Source organism: Protopterus annectens, chromosome 4.part1 (genome assembly GCF_019279795.1).
Source record: "Protopterus annectens isolate FY-2018-M chromosome 4.part1, PAN1.0, whole genome shotgun sequence".
NCBI classification, from domain to species: Eukaryota; Metazoa; Chordata; order Ceratodontiformes; family Protopteridae; genus Protopterus; species Protopterus annectens.
The window spans coordinates 656,782,927-656,805,709 of record NC_056734.1 but is presented as its reverse complement, the minus strand read 5'-3'; the positions used below and the strand labels follow the sequence as shown (position 1 = coordinate 656,805,709).

The 22,783-nt window shown below is 38.5% G+C and overlaps 1 protein-coding gene across 3 annotated transcripts in view; it reads left to right on the top strand.

The window, feature by feature from the left end:
- Window positions 1–21,294, top strand: part of LOC122801004 (alpha-1,4-N-acetylglucosaminyltransferase-like) — a 1,504,136-nt gene extending 1,482,842 nt beyond the window's left edge. For all 3 annotated transcript variants that reach the window (XM_044070450.1, XM_044070448.1, XM_044070451.1), the window contains one exon: window positions 20,560–21,294. In XM_044070450.1, the coding sequence (XP_043926385.1) occupies window positions 20,560–21,141 (582 nt within the window). In that variant the 3' untranslated portion in view covers window positions 21,142–21,294. The remainder of the gene's footprint in view (window positions 1–20,559) is intronic.
- Window positions 21,295–22,783: the final 1,489 nt, after the last annotated feature.

Genomic DNA, 22,783 nt, shown 5'->3' with positions numbered 1-22,783 from the left:
ATGTGCTGCTATATACACATGGGAGGTTGTAGGTGTTACAGGTGTCATATGAAATATAGTTGTTAACACCTGACCATTGTGTATGCATTATGTCAGCACCGTCACGTAACAGCGACATAGCGTACAGTTAGCACATGGCATGATAGGATGGTGTGTGACACAACTGTGAGCCACCCCCTGCACACGTACATCTAGACAGGTGGCTCACCACGTTATGTACACACATCCCTCCATACGTGCTGTTTGTATGTCACCGTATACAGATGTCAATGATGGGTCTGCATTGCGTCTGCATGTCATAGGTAGGTGCAACTATGTTACGGACTTCCGCCACTGCACATGCATGTTTGCTGCATGCTCACTACAGGTGTCACATGTGTCTCCTGTTGCCATGTTTGTATGCATTGCTATTGTTGGACATGTGTGTTGACATACATAACACATGGACTGCGGTATGATATCACGGGTGTCACAGGCGACCAGTACAAAGTTATGTGTCCCGGTCAACACTGCTACCCCCTGTAGTGTGAGCATTCAATAGAAATGGGCCCACCTTCAATTTGCATGTGTAGCATTGTTTAGGCCAGTGTTATGCACGAATTACATCAGAGGCCATGTATGTATGTGTTGTGTGTGCAGTCCATGCACACATCCACACAATCACATGTATGACGTACCCAGATGTGTGTTCATTGGTGTACAGCAACAGTCAGGTGTCACAGCTGTGTAAGGACCATGGTATGTGTTGAGCCGACCTGTTCATGTATACTGGTATCATTGCAATGCATAACACCTGTTGGATCCCTGTTGGTACGTGTGTACTCTGCACAGCTGGTGTACACTGCTGTACAGCCCAGTGGTCATGTGTCACATGGTACTGTGGGACCGTAAGGCTGTGTAGTGCTGCACCAATGACATGGTACTGACTTGACAGCTACATTGTACACTGCAGTGTGTACGTGTGTGACCTGCACCTGTGACAGCTGTGATGGCAGCTGTGTGTGTTCAGGTCACTGCATGTGTGACCGCCCTGTGCGTGAGGGCAGTTATACCTTACTGTGCCCTTCTGTGTGTACACTCCATCTGCATGCAAGATTGCCCTTTGCAACTGCTAAGTGTGTGAGCATGCCCAGTACGCCGTTGTGTAGATGGACACACAGTACATTCCTCACTGCGCCCCTATGTGAATAGACTCTGTGTGCATTCAAGATGGCCCTTTGCAACAGCTAAGTGTGTGAGCATGCCCAGTACACCATTGTGTAGATGCACACACAGTACATTCCGAACAGACGTGTGATACTGAGCGTGTGGGCATGGCCATTGACATCCTGTATAGCCATGGTGGTCATCCAGGCACCAGATGTCCAATTTCAATGTCACGATGGATGCCTACATTGAACACACTTGTTCCTCTCTCGAAGGGTGCACTGTCTGTGGTGCATCCCATATCTATTCAGTGTTTGTTGTGCTCTGTAGATATTTAGTTGGCCCGTTGACAGCACTGGCATGTTTGTGTACGTCTACCTTGGGACGGTAATATGCTTTCATACCGCTCACTCTCTACACATTCCCTATCGGCATCTTTGCCTTTGCGGATGATGTCACCCACCTAGAAGTATGCCTCTGAGAGTGCTGTGTTCAGTAATCTCGGTAGCGCATTCTGTAAATGTGTAATGCTGTAGTGCGTTAGAGTAGGTAGGTGTGTGTTCAACTCCTGGCCCTTCCAAGTGTGTGTGTGTGTGTGTGTGTGTGTGTGTGTGTTTCCAGCTGCCTGGGGACACAGTAATGCTTTTAGATGCCTCACAACACATACATTCCCTATCGGCGTCTTTGCCTTTGCGGATGATGTCACCCACCTAGAAGTATGCCTCTGAGAGTGCTGCATTCAGTAATCTCGGTAGCGTATTCTGTAAATGCGTAATGCTGTAGTGTGTTAGAGTAAGTAGGTGTGTGTTCAACTCCCGGCCCTTCCAAGTGTGTGTGTGCATGTGTTTCCAGCTGCCTGGGGACACAGTAATGCTTTTAGATGCCTCACAACACATACATTCCCTATCGGCGTCTTTTCCTTTGCGGATAATGTCACTCACCTTGAAGTATGCCTCTGAGATTGCTGTGTTCAGTAATCTCGGTAGCACGTTCTGTAAATGCATAATGCTGTAGTGTGTTAGAGTAGGTAGGTGTGTGTTCAACTCCCGGCCCTTCCAAGTGTATGTGTGTGTGCATGTGTTTCCAGCTGCCTGGGGACACAATAATGCTTTTAGATGCCTCACAACACATACATTCCCTGTCAGCGTCTTTGCCTTTGTGGATGATGTCACCCACATAGACGTATGCCTCTGAGAGCGCTGTGTTTAGTAATCTCAGTAGCGTGTTTTGTAAATGCGTAATGCTGCAGTGTATTGGAGTAGGTGGGTGTGTGTTCAACTCCCGGCCCTTCCAAGTGTGTGTGCGCGTGTTTCCAGCTGCCTGGGGACACAGTAATGCTTTTAGATGCCTCACAACACATACATTCCCTATCGGCGGCTTTGCCTTTGCGGATGATGTCACCCACCTAGATGTATGCCTCTGAGAGTGTTGTGTTCAGTGATCTCGGTAGCGCATTCTGTAAATGCGTAATGCTGTAGAGTGTTAGAGTAGGTAGGTGTTTGCTCAACTCCCAGCCCTTCCAAGTGTGTGTTTGTGTGTGCATGTGTTTCTAGCTGCCTGGGGACACAGTAATACTTTTAGATGCCTCACAACACATACATTCCCTATCGGCATCTTTGCCTTTGCGGATGTTGTCACCCACCTAGAAGTATGCCTCTGAGAGTGCTGTGTTCAGTAATCTCGGTAGCGCGTTCTGTAAATGCATAATGCTGTAGTGTGTTAGAGTAGGTAGGTGTGTCTTTAACTCCCAGCCCTTCCAAGTGCGTGTGTTTCCAGATGCCTGGGGACACAGTAATGCTTTTAGATGCCTCACAACACATACATTCCCTATCGGTGTCTTTGCCTTTGCGGATGATGTCACCCACCTAGAAGTATGCCTCTGAGAGTGCTGTGTTCAGTAATCTTGGTAGCGCATTCTGTAAATGCGTAATGCTGTAGTGTGTTAGAGTAGGTAGGTGTATGTTCAACTCCCGGCCCTTCCAAGTGTGTGTGTGTGTGTGTGTGTGTGTGTGTGTGTGTGTGTGTGTGTGTGTGTGTGTGTGTGTGTGTATATATATATATATATATATATATATATATATATATCTTTGTAATATGTATGTGGATAGTAGCACTATTGAATGTGCTGCATTGTCTGTACATGATCACCTTGGATGTATCTGAATGTGCTATGGCTCTGTGATAGTGCACATACTGTGTGCTGTAGTGATCCTGGGTTATAGTTGTGTGGTGACCAGTTATTTTGTTGCTGGGTATTACCAGGGACATTGTAAACAATGATAGTACAGCACCTTTAAACGGTCATGTGCACATCTCAGCAGCAGTCAGCAGTGGTTATTACTTTGGAGGATGACTATGGCTCATATACCTATGTATTACATGGCAATACTATGCATATCAGGTTAACATTACTGACACCCGTGTATCCACAGGTTGTGATACAGATCCCATGTATGTATGTGTATACATTGCCAGGTGCAGGACTGGACTGTGGTTGAATGCATGGAGGGGTGTCTATGGCCAGGAATGGTGTTCTGTACAGCCTGGCAGGTACAGTCTGTGACTGTCCCACAACCTCCAGTATATGGCTGACACATGCTGAAACAGTGTACATGCAGAGACACACATAAAACAAACAGCTAGGGATAACACATACACTCACACACATTGCATCAACATTGGGCCATGCAAACCTGTTGTCCCTCACACACACACACAAATGCATACATATTGATTGGCTGGTTCACTGACAGGCTCTGGAAAAGAAACTACATACCCTGTGCATATGATGACACATGTGCCACCTCTTGTAATGTGTAACATTGATGCAGGTATGGACTAACATGGTGCTGATGCACAGGGTGGCTTCATAGCACTGTAATAATGTTACAATGTTGTTAACACAAAGTGTGATTTCCTTCTAGGTGTATGTAAGCAGACATGATACATTCCAGCTATGATCATCAATGTAGCATAGTGTACAGCACTGTTAATTCTGAAGATGTAATATCTATTCATGTGCCATTTGACTGATGTGTGTAGTATTGGCAGCATGTGTTACAGAGTGTGCAGTACGTGTGAGATGTGTGTAGTACAGATTTACATGTATCTATATGTGAACATGGTGACGGTGCACTGTCTGCATCTACATGTATAGTGGACACATTGGAATGGTGACATGCCCTGTATTTCACACTGTTAACACATCATACTTTCTATTGGTGGCCAGTATGCATTATACTACACATATTGTTGTACTTGTCTACACATGTGTGATTGCTATGGTTTTACACGGTGCTGTGGGTGATACTGTTACTATCTGTCATAGTTTTGCATTATGGTAGTAGACACGACCTCAACAGTCTGAATGACCAATTGTTATATGATATCTTCACAACTGTCCCACACATGTAGGACACACAGTAGCATGTGGATCCTACATGTACTATACTATACCAGTTTGCACTGGTATTGACCACCACACATTGCTGGGACCATTACTGTTTGACATGTAGCCATGTTAGTTACAAACAAAGACAATAGGGATATTCCTGTCCACATCTGGGAATTTATACTGTGGCCTAGAATGCATTCTGCACATGAGACAGTTAGTCTACACAAAGGTATCATACAGACAGATATGTGTTATCCAACCCATGCTGTACACCTATAAGGCTAAACAGAGTCAGGTATCCACATTTACTACACATACTTTACCAACAGTAACACATAGGTATTAAACCCCAGTATGTATAATGGGTAACAATGTGTACATATGGATATGTGCTATGTCAATTGACATTTGATATTTGCATTTACAATGGTATTGTGAAGTACATCACTGTATCACATATGCAATGAGAGTTCTGCATGCATATCCTCCAAGGTGGTTGTACAACTATGATGAATGTCCATTATTGACATACTTTGCTGTGTTCGAACTGCTCTGCAGTATTACACATACATGAACAGTCACTCGCACTATGTATATAAACTGTCATGTGTGTGTGTGTGTGTGTGTGTGTGTGTGTGTGTGTGTGTGTGTGTGTGTGAGACACAGATGACCTAGGCCACAGGCAATTCCGATACATGTAGTTGACAAGTGCGGTAATGCTCCACCAGATGTGTCCAGGCACCAGAACTGTGACTTGAGCGACACATACACACGCTGGTGTAAGGGTTCTGTATGTGTGTGTGCCTCATTATGGCATTCCTGCTCATGTGTGTGTGCATTTCTGATGTGTGTCATCAGCCACAGTTGAACTGCACATCCGGCATCCCCCACTAGGTGGCCATGAGGGTTGTCCCCATTGACAAATGTTTTGTACAGCTGCATCAGATGCCACATATCGGAAGCATTGCAGCTTCCAGTGCATCCAGCACACACATTCATTATTACGGGCTGGCCAACACACACAAACCACCACTTCATGGAGGGGAAGCCCTTGTGGATGATGTAGGCCCTACCACACTCACTGACTGGTGCTTTGATGCATATGTGCATGCAGTGTATTGCACACAGTACGTAGGGTATTCCACTGTTGCCTGGAAACGACAGATATTGCTGCCCAATACCTTACGGGAATTGGGGATATATACATCATCACTGACATGTGCTGACATGGCATTCATGACCTGGTGCAGTACCCTGAATGCTGATGTTTGTGAAATCCACATCATATCACCAGCTGATCTCTGGAAGGTACCTGTTGCTGGTATCCTTAGGGCAACACATACCTTGGTTTCCACTGGGATAGGTTTCCCTCTGTTGGGTCTGTGTGTGAGACATGGCCTGCACATATCCACAATCTTCTGCAGGAGGTCTCTGTCCACTCTATAGCACTCTACTATCTCCAGCTCATGTAGCCCCTGGTAGTTTACCCTGTGCCTGCACACTCCTCTCCGTCTATTCACTGTGTGATGCTGAGCAGCATTCACATTGGCGTAACCCTCCACATGTTGCATATGTTGACGTATAATAGCTATGGCAGCCCCTAACATTATGTTGTCTCAGTTAAGCTTTTACAGTTTGCACTTCTCTTAGTATACTACAGTGTTGCAGTGTGTCTGAGAATAACATGGTGGACTACTGTTTGTAGAGTTGTACATGCTGTGCTGTGCTGGCCTACTGTACTGGCTGTGTAATATCCTCAGTCTGATTGTTTCCACCTGCTATCTGTGGTAGTTCTTTGTTTACCTTCCTTTTCACTGTTTGTGTCCACAGTGAGCGGCGCCGCACATAGGAGCACAGTGAAGTGCATATCCGCTTCCACGTGTGCACACAGGCTTATACATGCGTACAAACACTTACACTGGCTTACACAACATTACACGGGCTTCAACAATCTTACAGTCGCTTACTCGTTCTTCAAATCATGCACACAGACTGACACACATGCACACATGCTTACTCGTGCTTACAGGCTTGCACGGGCGCAAACACACTTCACAAGGTTTGCAAGGAACTTCAGTGATATCCATGGTGTACACCGTCAGTTTACTGACTTTACCGAAGATATATCATAACACGCCTCTTCCACTGATGAGTCACTGACAGCAGACATGTGACACACTGCTCCAATAGGAATACAGTGTTTTATATGTACACACTCATGATGTCACCTATCTTCTACGCTGATAGTCCCCTTCACCTACTCTTACACTGTCGAGGTTTGGCCCATATGGCATGACAAATTGTGCTTCACTATCCTCAACCTCAACTGCATAGGATTGCCTACTAATGCTTGGTTACATCTCCGAGTGTGCGTTTCCACACATAGCAACCACTACTCAGTAGCCATGTTGACTTCAGCTTGCCATTCCCCTGCATGACGCAATAACTTTTAACTGACATTACAATTTTTATGTATATTTTACATATTTGTCTTGTTTTGTATGCACAGCGTGTACTCGGAGATCGGGGGGGGACAACTAGAGTTTTATTTATTTCCAATGGGAATACATGCCACTGGCCTTATATTTGGCCATTGGCATGCTTCTTCAACTAAACCATCCTTTATTTGCAGATGACATTGCTCCATTTAGCTACTTGCAGAACGTTACTCGGTTAACATCCGTGTACATTTCTGCACATACCTCTACTCTTACACGGACAGCTTACTGTCTCATATATCGCATAATTTACATCATTTGCATAGCTTTCACCTACAAATGGGGTAATTTGCATATCCTAACATTGTCCGTGCAACGTTCGTTTGAGGGGCTGTTACACGCCCCTACAGGATATTGCTGAATAGCTCGGCGGACATCTTGCCTTGCTCTACTCTTACTCTACTCGTACACTGACCAAGGCTTCGTGAATCCTGGCCTAAGCTTTGATGTGTGCTAATATGTCTATTTGTGGAGTAAGCATGGCTGTAGGTATGTTTTGACCTGCTAAGTCTGTCATTTCTACAGAGCACCTCCCACTTTCATCATTTGTAGAGGTGACAGCCCTATAGGGACTATATGTACAGCTGTGACATTTGACAAGTCCACACATACCTGCGGTCAATACTACACTGACTACTTCAGCATGTTTCATACCGTCAGATTTGTCTTGTAGTGGTATAGTCGATGATACTGTTTCCTATAACATGTATCTGTTTCTGATACAAGATATGTCATTTTATTACACCACTACACACAATATATGGGAAAATCACAGGCCAGATGCCATTACATTCCTTTTGTAGGACGCACCCGCCCAGAGTGTTGTGTTCCTCACAAAAGCCAACAGGTGCTGATCAAAACATATTCTGCTATCATCTACCTTATGTGTTCACCGGTATTTGCACTTTCCATCAGTGGCAGAACTCACATGCGTGTGTGGGAGACTGAACACTGTCTCGGGGACACTGCATAGCACCCTGAGGGACACATTTATGTTGTTTCTATTAACCTTCCACATTGACTATCACCAGGCATTAGTATTCATCCAGATTTGTCGAGGTACATGCTTTTGACTTATACATGTTTTGTCATTTGTCATCACGTCTTTCTTCACACCTGTCTATCTAATCGCACTAGATCTGTACATTTATTTAGGTCAGGGTTACCTTCATACCTCTCAACTGTACACATTTTGGATAAATGTCCCGAACTTAGACATCTGATTTTGTTCCTTTTTCAATAATATTGTGCAATGCCTTTCTGGTATTTTAGTGGGAAGTCATTTGGGACTGTGGGGTTAGACAATAATGGCAGACAATTGTTGTTTACAATTAATAACCCTCAAAACATTCATACTCTTGACTGATCCATTATTCTATCCACGTTCTGACTTTGTAAGAGGAATATTTGTGATATTCCCTATTTGTACTTATTTTAAAATGCCTTTGTCCAGATGTCTTATTCTGATTGAGAGGTATGGTTACCATCTTATTCGTACGCATGTATGTCCATGATAATCGCTTACACGACACTAATATAACTCCCTATGTCTTCCCCCAATAGTTTACATGATATCCGGTAGATGGGTTCTTCATTTTAGGACGTTAGAGGCGTCTGCTATACCCACATAGATATATTTATCACTCCCATGGGGCGGACCTCATAAATCTGTGCCAACCAACACCTAGTTACCTAGGCCCATTATTGCATACCCATGATTCCCAGACCTGACACCCCTCCACAGTAGTCATAACACATATTTAATGTGAGCAATAATAAATTATGACGACACTTCTAAGCACTATCCACTCTCCGCATGTCGGTACATATGTCTTACACTCTGTCAATCCATGTGTTATTACACTTGCACAAGCTACTGTTGCATGTACAGCTATATTGTAGTTGCGGATGACACTTCTTTGCAGCAATCATTACAGGGCGGTGCATTTATAGATTCACTATTTTTGGAGTCCTGCAAAGGACACCTACATCCATGTTTAAAGAGTAGGACTTACAGATCTGACACACTGATACTTTCAGGGCAGTCGTTTTGAGAGCAGCAGTGTATTTACCTTACTTGCATGTCTGTTATGTGGATCCATACTAGCTATGGTGTAACCTATTTATGTACATGTGTTATATCTAGGAGGACATTTGTTTATATGTTTGTTAGGTATATATCAATTGATGTTGTATGTGTTTGAGTGTATGTATATATATATATATATATATATATATATATATATATATATATATATTTATATACATTATATATATATATATATATATATATATATATATATATATATATGTTATATATATATATATATCTATATATATATATATATATATATATATATATATATATATATATATATATATATATATATATATATATATAAAATATATTTACCATATATTTATTTAGTATAAGTCTGTGGATATATATATCTATACACAAATGTATATATCCATATATAGACATTATGTGTAGAGACCATCATTCATTTGCTATGCTGTGAGTGGATTACACACGCACAGGCGCACTTGCATTTCCTTATTGTGGGTTACGCACAGGCGCACATGCATATCTTTATTGTGGGTTACATATGTTTACTACGTCTTTGTGCTTACATGGGATTTATTACTTGTGACAGTACCAGTAAAATATCTGTAATCCGGTTAACGGACATATGCGAAACACAGGTTCACCTTTACATATTGAAATGTCTGTACAGCACAGACGCATTCATTACACTTTAACATTATATGTGCTGTAGTCATAGTTGAACCGGGACTGCATTCACGTTGGCCAGATGCTGTAACCACTATACGTTTGGTGTTCTGACTCATTTATAGGCATACCCATAGTACATAGCTACATTAACATATGCCTCACCGCTTCACTTATGACACAGGCATCCATTCTCCTGCTGGGTAAAATGTGGTACTACATGTTACACATTCCCTATTCCCTACTGCTCTGGACCCAAACTGCACATTTCATCACTGCAGGGATATTCAGAACCCCAAGGCTTATAGTCCTGACACATACAAGTCTTTAATTGTCAGGGTGTTCATGTGGTGATCTGGGTTTAGGCTTGTCCGCCTGGTGAACGGAACTGCCCTGACTGTGTTCAAATGTCAGACAAAGCACATGGACAGGGTTTGTCCATTTTAAACATTTTATCTGTGTTTACAGACACAGGTGTTTGGGCACCTGTCAGCAGCTTATGATGTTGGCAATACATGCTATGGGTGGGGGTGGTTACAATACATAATCCATGGTGAGTGGTGTTCCCATTCACATTTGACTATTTCCTGTATTCATTCTTATGAGGGTTATTATTTTGCACATGCCTTAACTATGTGACGGTTTGTTACAGTATAAATGTACGGACCTTTGTTATACTGGGGACTACCCCATGTCCTTCACAGCATTTCATGCTTATGTACATACTATTATTCTGTGAACTTTCGAAGTTTGTGAGAGCAGTAATTACATCTGTCCCTATTTGTCCACCCATCATTTTATGCTTTGTCCAGATTTTGTTGCTGTAATAGGTTGAGAGGTGGTGTCGGTATGTGATTGAGTTGAATATATACTGTCGATAATTCAGTGGGCAGTAGGGTTACCTCTTGTTCCTCTTTGCAGGGGAGGTCCCACTTTGGACAGTTGTGTCCTGTGACGACACCTAACACATGGCAAATGTCCTGTGATTTTAAGACAATAATATATTTCTTATTTTCTTTATTATTTGGGATAGCATAAGCTATTCAAATGCTATGGAATAGGCTATTATCTTGGCATACAAGTGTAATTCTGTCCTTTGCACTGGCCAGGGGTATGTTTTATCCTGCAAATTCACACATTTCTACAAGGGATGTCCCACCTTGGCCATCTGAACAGGTGGCAACCCTAGTGGGGTGACCTGCATGGTGGGCAGCTGTTCCATCCTGCGTAGTATGTTTTGCATGTCTGTGTAGAAACTGAACAGTACCGTGACTACACATACATGTTGTGTCCAGATGTGTACAGTAATGGACACCGTGGCATGTTAACAACTCTGAGGTTTCAACAGGTTACTTATCCCATGCGGGATGTACACACATTTTGCCGAAACATTAATGCGCGGGCATTTGGATCTACGTACCTGTGATGGGATGTTTACAAATGTGGGATACATATTTGCAATCCTGACACTGCCTAGGACAATACTTCCTACTACATATGGGGAATACTCGCTATGTGTAGGTGTACGGCTGCGCAAGGCTGGTAGCTGGATTTCCTGGACATTCGGACATGGGTGCGGGTTATGTGCTATACAGGGGTCGTTGTGTATTGCATTTGCATGCATGGGTTCTGCTTTTGGATATCCCAGTTCCACATATGGCATCCTATGTGTATGTGACAGTTACATTCCTGTTCATGTGTATAGCACATTTTAATATACATATGTTTGTGTGTGTTTGATATACAATTTGGACTGTCAGGTTTCTTTACGGTTGTTATATAGCCACAACTGCCCAGCTGTGTACTATCACTACCACTGTGGGACTGCTGGTGACCATGCCCATGGGGCTAGACGTGTGTATTGGCGGCGCGCTGACATGATGCGCTTCACTTCCACTGGGTATAACTACTGACAGTGCAGTACATTACGGCCACACGATTTTAAATATCATTTGTTCCATGGACGGACACTCATATTGTGTTGCGTGCATTGCTGATTGGTTCTCCATTTTGTGTGGCCGGGAACTGTCTTGCATGCTTTGCATACATTTCATTACCCACAGACAATGATAGGTGCGATTACTATTGCAGGCAGGCTATAATATTCAGCAGTTTAGGTTGCTCATTGCCAGCCGACATTGACATGCCTCTGGGCGCAGCTTAGTAATGCCCCATGCACTCGCGCACGTGTCCTATGCACGTGGATGTGGTAGCGGCGCGCCTTTATTAATATACATATGGCGCTACTACACCATTTATACACCACACGGCCAGCACAGGCCTTACACCGGCCTTGCACCGAGCTTCATGAATCCGGGGGTCTGTCTACAAACCTATCAAATCTGTTTGGCATGGTCTATACTCATACCATGTTGCTAAGCTCTAGAACTCCTTTCCTTTATTCATCAGGTCAGTTCTTCCCTCTAGTCCTTTAAAACCATTTTGAAGTCCATTTTGAAGGTCTTCCTGGCCAAAATGTGGCTCTATTCTTGTTCAGCCACAGAGTAAACTATATTCCTAAATATGAACAAATTCATACTCTACATTACACAACCTCACTCTCCATTCTTCACTTCCTAACTTCAGTCAAGTTTTCTCCCCTGACTATTTAACTAAATATGCTACAATCCTACTCTTTCTCATTTCATATTGCAATTCTTCCACTTATGGTATCTTACCTTTAACTTTTAAAAACTGGCAAAAATTTCTCTAATAACTAAATTATTGTCATATAAGTTGTATCTATTGTTAACAAATGTTGTCACATTATGTCTAATTTGATATAATTATTTAGACTGTTGATGTTTTTGTATTATTTTGAAGCTTGTAAAATTAATGTTTTCAAATGTTTTTAATACTTTGGAGCTTTTCTGTCTATGGCTGTGCTGAAAATGGATACCTGCCCATTCACACTTTCCCAGCATTCTAATGTAAATACATAAATAAATAAAATGGGTAAGCCACTAGAACTAACCTGGATTCATACTGATCAAATTTAAAATATCACCACTAATGCCTTCTTTTTTTCTTTAGAATTGTTTTAGAAAGTGCTATACAATAATAACTATGCTCCAGTTTTGACAGAAGCATTATTTTGGGAATGCCATAGTTTATATATTTTAGACCATAAGAGAAAAAATGTAAAGTTTATATTAGATCATAAAAGAGAAGGTATTCATAGCTCATCACTACCACATTTATTGAATAATCTAACAGCCAAAACAAATAGGTAAGGTAAGAAGTGTTACATTTTTTAAAATTCTGGTTAGCAGTAGGGATATACATTATTCTGGTTAGCAGTAGGGATAGACTTATTAGTAGTAGGGACTATGCAAATTGTGATACTAGTGGTATAGTGAACATAGGGCTTTGTGACCATTGTGAAGCTTTCTATGTAGGTAAATCAGAAAGAAAGTTAAAAAACAGAATCCATGAAATTAGAACAAAATGTACCAAGAATGCACACAATAAGCTGTCAAGAAGGTAAATTTAAATTCTTTGTATTGGAAGTAATTCCAAAGGACATAAGAGGAGGTCCATGGAAGACTTCCACTGAATACAAAGAACTACTGTGGCAACTATCCCTGGAAGCTACTAGATGTCAAGGTCTGAATGACATAGTCTTTCTAGTTCCAGTTTTAAAGTTAAGGGCTGCAAAGCTCTAGTGACTCTGGAAAAATGAATCCCTTTATGTATATTAATTTAAAAAAATGTAATACTTCTTACCTTAGGACAAAACTAAGGACTGCAACATCAAAAGTGCATGTGCAATAATTTATTCTGGTTCAAAAAGAGAAAAAAAGAAAATGTATGCATTTTACTATATTACTGTTTGAACCTTTTATCTAAAAAGCACTTGATTAGGATTTTAATTCTTTCTTTGGACACAAGATGGTGCTATTGTATGGAGAAAAAAGTTTGTTTTAAAAGGTTTTTAACATGTATAAACCTAAACCTTATTTGTATTTATATTTATATATTTATATCTATTAGAGTTTAAAGAAGGTATTGTGGATATTTTGATATTTATATATTTATATATGTATGTATGTGTTTAGAACTGTTTTAAAGGACTGTTTTTTTTTCCATAATAAATTTTTATTGAAATATATTTTTCAAAAACATTACAAAAATACAATAAACATCACACACATAATACACTATAACTACTACAAACCATTTATACAATATGTACATGAAATGCTTCCTATATTTAATATATTCCTAAAATCAGTATCATGCTAATATAATATTGAAGACCTTTTCCCATATTTTGGGTTATTAATATTTTTGTTAGTTTGTTTCAGAAGTAATTTATGTGCTAGTATATGTTTTATAGCCACAAGCTTAAAATTATTCCATGATGTCTTATGTGGTTCTAGCCAATTTGTGGCTATATAGAGTTTCATCAGCAAAAAAATATTCATACAAATAATAGTTTGCGATCTGGAAAGCTCTCTTGGAGGAATGTGTAGAATCATAAATTCCCATGACAGTGTAGAACTTTGATAACCCATCTTTTGCAGTTGTACTTTAACAGTGTTCCAAAGTTTATATACGCATTTACAACTCCAGAACATATGAAGAAGATCCGCTGTTTGATCTGCACAGTATGGACAAATTGGATAATTCCTAGGGTTAAATTTATGTAATCTAAGATGTGTGTAATATGCATTGTTCCAAATCATCAATTGCGTGTACATCAGTTTTTGAAAAGAAACTGATTTCCTAGTTATATCAATTGCTTTTAATATCTGATTGTCTGTTTCTGTTACTTTGTTTACCCAATACTCTGAAAGCAAAATTTTGTCCTGAAATTTCAAATCCTTAATTAATTTGTATGCAGTTGCTATAAATTTAGTGTCTTGTTGGATAGCTTGCCACAATTCAGAGCATTTATCCACAAATCTGGCTGCAGGTTTAAAGTTCCTAAAATAGCTCAAGGCAAGTTCTTTAACTTGTCTCATTATAACAATGTAACTTCTAGGTAGATTCATTTCCTGTCTAATTTGTAAAGCCGATAAGTCAAGTTTATTAAAAACATCAAATAGAGTCAGATTAACTATTAATGGAAATTTGCTGAGATCGATCAGCTGATTATTTAGTTTAAAATTAGGATTCCTGTGGAAAGGTTGAAGAACCATCATATATTGCAATAAATCTATGGGCTGAAATAAAGTTTGCAAAGATGAGACACAGGTTATTATGTGGTCCATGACCTCATATTTTATCAGACTAATTTTGTCCATAAAGGGTAATGCTTTAGGACTTATTTTCCTATCCAAAATATGCTTATGATTCAAGACTACCCAAGTTGGTATCCATTTTGTATTTGTTACATCATAATTAGCAATTCTTAAAATTTGATTAGCGTTTACAATCAAATAATATGCTTCAAAGTTTGGTAGCTCAAGTCCCCCTCTTGTTTTAGGGGTCATTAATTTCTCATAAGATATTCTAGTTCTTTTTGTGTTCCAGATAAATTTAGCTAGATCTTTATGCATTTGTTTAAAAACTGTTTTTGAAATTGATAATTGGGCAGACCTAAACATATATAACATTCGTGCTAGTATATTCATTTTCACTATTGATACTTTTGCTAATACCGGTAGTTTTAAATTCTTCCATCTGTCACAATCAGCTATTATGTGTTCCCATACTCGTTTAACATTATTGTTATAAAAGTCCTTATTATCCGTAGAGAAGTTGATACCCAAATATTTAATATTTTCTTTACATGTTAACTTCCCCATCAGGGCCATTAATGAAAAAGGTTTTGGGGTTCTTAACAGGAAGATATTCGATTTCTGTAAGTTAATTTTATAATTAGAAACTACCAAAAATTCGTTTATGAGCTTTAATATCTTTTCACTGTCCGAAATTGGGGTTGTACAATAAATAATAAGATCATCGGCGAATGCTGACATTAATATTTTATTCCTATAAATTATTGGTGCATTATGATACAAATTTTGCTTGATATATAAAAATAGGGGTTCTAGATATAGGTTAAACAATAAGGAGGACATGGGACAACCCTGACGAGTACCATTTTTAATCTGTATTCTGTTAGAATAAGTCCTATTGATGTATAGCGTAGTGTATGGATTACTATATAATATTTGTAGTATCTGAATGAATTCTTGGGGCAAGTTAAAATAGGGTAACACATCAAACAAAAAAAATTATGTCTACTCTATCAAATGCTTTCTGGGCATCTATTATAAGAGCATAGATATTAAAGTTGTTTTGTTTAGCATACGTCATCATATTATGCAGTGTAAGTGTGTTATCGCTAGTTTGTCTAGTTGCCATAAATCCAGCTTGTTCCTTAGAAATTAGATATATCAAAACCTTCTTTAGTCTCGATGCTATAATTGATGTTAAAATTTTCATATCCACATTCAGTAGTGCTATTGGTCTGTAATTATCTGGGTTAAGGGGATCTGAATTGGTTTTATGTTTGAAAATTGTTTTTGACGCATTGAGATGGGGGTCACTAATTTTATTTTTAGTTATATAATTAAATACATGAGGCAATTCTTTTCCCAAACTATCAGCAAACTCTTTGTAAAATTCAGCTGTAATACCATCAGACCCTGGCGGCTTATGTGCTTTCATATGTTGAATTGTATATACTATTTCTTCTTTAGAAATAGGTTTAATCAGGTCACTTTGCAGGCTCTCTTCTAATTCTGGAAAGTTAAATTTTTGCAGAAAACTTTTATTCTGGTTATGTAGAGACCTATCAGTTTGCCCTTCATACACCTTAGTATAGATTTTCCCAAAAACATCAACAATATCCTCAGTTTTAGAATATATTGTGCCGTTATACTGTATTTCTGAAATATATCCAGTTGTTTTTGATTGATTTATAATCTTTGCCAGTGCTTTTGATGGTATTTGAACATTATTAGCATATTTCACTAAACACCTATGTTCTTGAAGTGTTAATTTATTATTATGAAGCAAAACGATATCCCTTTGAAGCTTCAACATTTCCTCCTCAGTTTGAGCGTTAAAATTCTGAATCAGCTCATTATCAAGTTGTTTTATTCTTATTTCTAGTTTTTGAATATCACTATTATGAATTTTCTTATAATATGAGGCTTTTTGTATAAGAAATCCTCTAATTTGAGCTTTAGCTGTCGCCCATTCAATGTCAGGAGTATGTTTTGGAGCTTCAAGCTATCTGTAAATTCTTTCAAATATTTTATAATTCCGTCTGCTATCTCTTTCTTACTTAAAAGATTTGGGTTGAGTGACCAATTATAACCCCCATGCCTTCTTGTGTCTTTTAAATCTTTAGAAAATTTTAACGAAATTTTTGAGTGATCTGATAGATGACGAGTATGTATAACCACCACTGGTTCTAAATTTGTTAGTGCTTTAGATATCAAAAAGTAATCTATTCTAGCCCACATTTTGTGGCATGGTGAATAGAAGGTGTATTTATTTGCATTATTAATATCTTGTGAATAAAAAAAGGGGTCATATAATTGAAAATCTTCCTTAAAATCATTTAATGCTATCCCGGCCTGCTTATTAAATGCTCTTTGTGGACAAGACCTATCCAACTTTGGATTTTGATAGGTATTCCAGTCCCCACCCACAACAAAATAATAACCATCATATTGTGTTAATATTGGATATAATGATGCTATGAAACTGTGTTGATCATTACATGGGCATATATATTCAAAAGTAGGATAGGTTTATCAAATGCATTATCCGATAAAATCACATAACACCATCGCCCATTTGGATCCACTTTGGAGTCTAAAATCCTATCTTTGTATTGGGTTTTGATAATTATAGCCACTCCACACTGTTTGTCTTACCTTCTGATGTCACTAGCTCTCTAATCCAGTTCTTTTATCTAATATCATTCCATTGTTCATTCATCAAATGTGTTTCCTGTAGAAATACAAACAGTGCTTTGTCCTGTAATAATATGTGTAGCAACAGCTTTCTCTTCTTCAAGTTCTGGAGCCCTTTAACATTCCATGAGTTCAACTCCCACATTCAGGTCTTGGTATCAAATAACAATATAAGAGGGGAATTATCAAATTGACATGTATTGACTGTACACTATATCTAATTTGGAAGCATTTCCTACATCCCGTCCCTAACCAGTGCTTACCCACTTTACCCCTGGACCAGGATTTATATAGGTCTTGTATAAGAGAAAATATAAACAAGGTTAAACACACCAACACATTGAAAACTTCAGGTAATAACATTTAAAACATTTCCTAAACTTACAACCTATATATTCTAGCATATCTACATCAAAGTCTAAACTACACATTCCCTACCAAACACCGCTACTTAACTACAGCTTTGGTTTAACTATTAATTAAACAAATCTCATTTCTAAGGTTATTACTGTGTAAAGGAAAGTTTTAGTAGATTGGGTACTTATTTTATCCTACCTTAAGTATCTGTTTTGTTGCAATCATTATGTACATAAACTTTTTACAGAAGAGAGGAGAGAGAGAAAAAAAAATGCATCCTACATTTTAAATCTGTACCCTACACAGTGCCTGCCACTCACTACATATAGTAAAAAAAACGATTTTGGTTCACACCTATAAAAGAAGAAAAAAATAGTAAAAGTACATGTTATTATGTGCTTTAAGTACATACTGTAATGTTATTTCGTTATAAAAAGAACATTAACACATTATTTTCAGTTCTCTTTGTCTTCTCAAGCCAGGAAACCATCAGAAATACTCATGACGGGGGACCTCTTTCACAGCAGGACCACAGGAAGTGTTACATCCAAATCGACACACTCAGTTAAAATCCAGGCATTTCCTGTTTACCACACAATGGAAATAGACCTTGGAGGTCATAAAAGTCTGGAAACCAGACAGCAGACCCTCAGAATAGCATAAACAAACAGTTTTATTGCTTTTTCAGAGGCCTGAACAGTTTAGTGAAGAAACAAAGGATTAGAAAAGCCTTGAGGTAAAATACATGCTGGATCTGACTACAGGAACATGCCAGTCTCAATGGAAGTTCTTTTCAGCCCTCTGATGCAGGTAGAACTTTAAAAACTTTCAGAAACACTTCTTTTGCCTGATTTTTATTGGAAACAGAATATTTAGTGCCATCCACCATAAATGTAAGCATATTGGGGTATTTCATCTGGAATTTAATTTGTTTATCAATCAGAAATTTACAGTAAGCAGATAAAGACTGTCTAGCCTGCCTTACTTGTAATGGTAAATCTTGAACCAGAAATATTTTAACATTTTTCCACATAACATAGCCACCATTTTTTTTTTTTTTGCAGTAAACAGTATTTTGCTAACATCTTGAAAGTTCAATATCTTAACATATACAGGTCTAGGCATAGTAGAAGCTTGTACCTCTCTCAGCGCTCTGTGTGCCCTTTCTATTACAATCTGTTTCACCCTATCAGCATCATTTAACAGGATTTCAAATATTTGTGTTATGGCTGGTATTAGCTCTGCATACTGGATGTTTTCAGGGATTCCTCTTATAATAATATTATTTCTTCTAGACCTTGCTTCTCAATCAATAAGTTTATTTTGCATGGCTTGTACATCCACATCACATACCTTTGATTTTTTCTCCAGCATGTCAATTTTGTCCTCTATTTCAGAAATTCTAGTCTCAGTTTTGTCCATTCTCTGAAGCAATTGATTGCATAAAACTCCAAATGTTTGTATTTGTGAGGTCAAGTCCTTTAGAGCTTCCTGTATAGGTAGTAAAGCGTGTTTGATATCCTCCATGTTTAGTGGCTGATCAGTCCTGGATCTAGTTTCTGGTTTCTGTTGTTCCTGCTGTCTAGTAATCCTTTGTTTTTTCGCAGTTCCATCCTTTACTGGTGACTGTAGTTCAGACAACTTTGTCTTAGTAGTAGTTGTTTCCATGGTTCTTCCTTGTTGCAAGATTTTTCTTTCCCCAAGCAGAAAGGAAAAATAAAGAAAGCACACGGTCCTTTGTTTGTTTTTCTCTTCAGAGCAAAGTAATCACTTGTAATCCTGATGGATAAATACTTTTTTTCCCACTTTTTTAACTGATTTTAGATTAGGTAAGTATAAATGCAACTTTTTATCGTCAATTTGATGTTTAAAACTCCTGATATCCACTCAGATCAGAGATTTTCCTCGGGTTAATTGAAGAGCTGCAGTTTAGCAGTGTTTACAGCATGGCAGCCATCTTTGAATCCCCATAAAGGACTGTTTTAAAGGACTGTTTGTTTTAAAGGAATTTTAAAAAAAAGTTTTATAGGACTGAACATCTATTAAGTACATGTGACCACATTAACAATATACACCAATTGGATAGCAGTATTAATTAAGTGGAGAGTATTTTAGGGGAAGAATTGTAAAATAACTGTTTCATCTGAGGAAGTCATTAGAGGACAAAAATGCATCTGTCATGATAACAGCGTTTATGGTTTTATTCTGAAGAAAGTGTGTTTCAATAAAGCTTGTTCATGTGGAAAATACCAGTGGAGTCGTGCCTTGGTGGAATCGCTCTATTTTTCTTTTGTTATTGAATAATCTAGTTTGATACATCCCTCATATGCAAATAATTTCTGTTTTTAGAGCAGGTTAGATTCCTATATGGAAAATGGAAGATAAATAGCATTACAGCTACCAGGATCATGCTTACACTTTGTAATAAATGGAATACCTACACACAGTACACTAAAATAAAACAAAAAATAAGAGTTTAGTAACATATTTTTTTCTTTCACTTGATAGAAATGATGATTAACCATCATGTTTCTCTTGTATTTTTCAAAGGTCAACCCTGCCAATGAAATATACTGGATTCATGTCATTTCTGATGCAAGTCGCTTGGCACTACTGTGGAAATATGGTGGGATTTACTTTGATACTGATGTTATATCAGTAAGACAAATTCCAAAACGCAATTTTCTTGCTGCAGAGTCATCTTCCTCATCTAGTAATGGTGTCATGGGATTTGAAAGACATCATTATTTTCCATGGAAGTGTATGAAGAATTTTGTTAGAAACTACAGACGAAATGTTTGGGGGAATAATGGCCCACGCCTTGTAACACACATACTAAAGATCTATTGTGATTTGCCTGATTTCACTAAAACTGGAGATATCAACTGCCACAATATTTCTGTCTTACACCCCAACAGGTTTTATCCAATCCCTTTTGCTAAATGGGAAGAATATTTTGAGCCTGTAACAGTTATGCCTGCTTTCAGTAATTCCTATGCATTGCATCTTTGGAATTACATGAACAAGGACAAAAAGAAGACGATTGTGGCAGACAGTGGTTCTTTGGCAGAAAAACTTTTCATTCGATATTGCCCCCTTACTTACAAAACATTTGTGAAAAATATCAGATGACAGCAAAGACAAATAAAATACCCAATGTAATCATATTCATGTCAGCTTTGACAAGATTAAGCCATTTGAAAAATATATTTTCCATGGATCAGTTGATAATATGCATTAAGTACTGTGTGTGTGTGTGTGTGTGTGTGTGTGTGTGTGTGTGTGTGTGTGTGTGTGTGTGTGTGTGTGTGTTTTATAATTCCTTCCTTATTGCTTTTTATACTAATATACAGAAAAAAAAATCTAAAAACACAGCAGTGTCTGATATGCAGTCATACTGATACAGTTTTTTTTTTACTATATCCAAGAATACAAACTGCTGAAGATAATTTATGAACATCTTGCATTGGTACATAACTGAAAAAATGGTGTTTAGATAAAAGCTTTCATATAAGCATCCAGACAAATTTCTGGTCCCCAATCATCGTTGTTTAGCCATGTCACAGACCCCATCCTCATTCATCTGCAGCTGGCATTCCTGGAATTTGACCATCTTGACTGCATCCTCTGCAGCTTCTGGACTTGTGTTGCCCTTCTGTTTTGCCAGCAATCAGATCCTTCATTATTTACTGTGGAAGCATATAAAGCCTTGAGTTTGTGATGAACTATTAAAATCACATTATTTATGAATAAGCAAATGAAGCAGGATGATATTCTATTTTTATTTTATGTCGTACTTTATTTACTGGTGTAGGGCACTGATCCAATGGACTAATTTCAGGCTTAGACTTGGGCAATAACTAAAACATGCCAATATATATTATGAGATCAAGAACACATGCAGCTTATAAATTATGCAGTAGAAGAAAGCAATTTATACAAACATAATATCACTATTACAATGCAAGATAAGCATGATTAGGTTACACATGAAGGGGTCCACTCTATGATCTCTAGAATATTCATTCAAATTCATGATGACTCATCAATGGCAATTTTGCCCATTTTCAGGAATGTGTCCATATCATTAAAAACATTTTCAGTGATATATAAATAAATGGTCATTTGCTTGAAAGCAATTCCCACCCATGCAAACCCCAACTTATATATACTATATCCATGGACACATAACACTGGGGAAAGGACAAAGTTAATGTGCTGAAAGTGATGTTCGGCTATATTGATTTGCACTTATGACATTCACTAAATATATCCTTGTGCACACATCCAGCTTCCAATCATTCAAATCACTTAACATGCCAAATGTGGGACTATTGCATAATGTTTCATAAGTTCATATATAAGTACAAGGCTAGCTGCCCTTGGGTGCCATTTTAAGCTTAACCACTTTCCACAAAGGTGAGAATTAAGCCCTTTATCTTGTATTCTTGATGTAAATACCTTAACCATTATGCCAAGCCCCAAGCCCCCTTTAAAGGTATTCTTCTCGGGGAAGTGGATTGTTTTACACGCATACAAATGCACACCCACACCCACATACCCACATGCCCCCCCCCCCACACACACACACACACACACACACACACACACACACACACATTTCCCTTTCTGAGCCTTGATCTTCCTACCTGTCTAGTTACACAATCTAGAGAGCACTGTATTAGTCACAAGTGCCACATACCGTAAAACAGTGCAAAAATGTTTGATTAGTGTTTCTTATGAAAAAAAATTCTGTAATAAAATATTGTCTTGA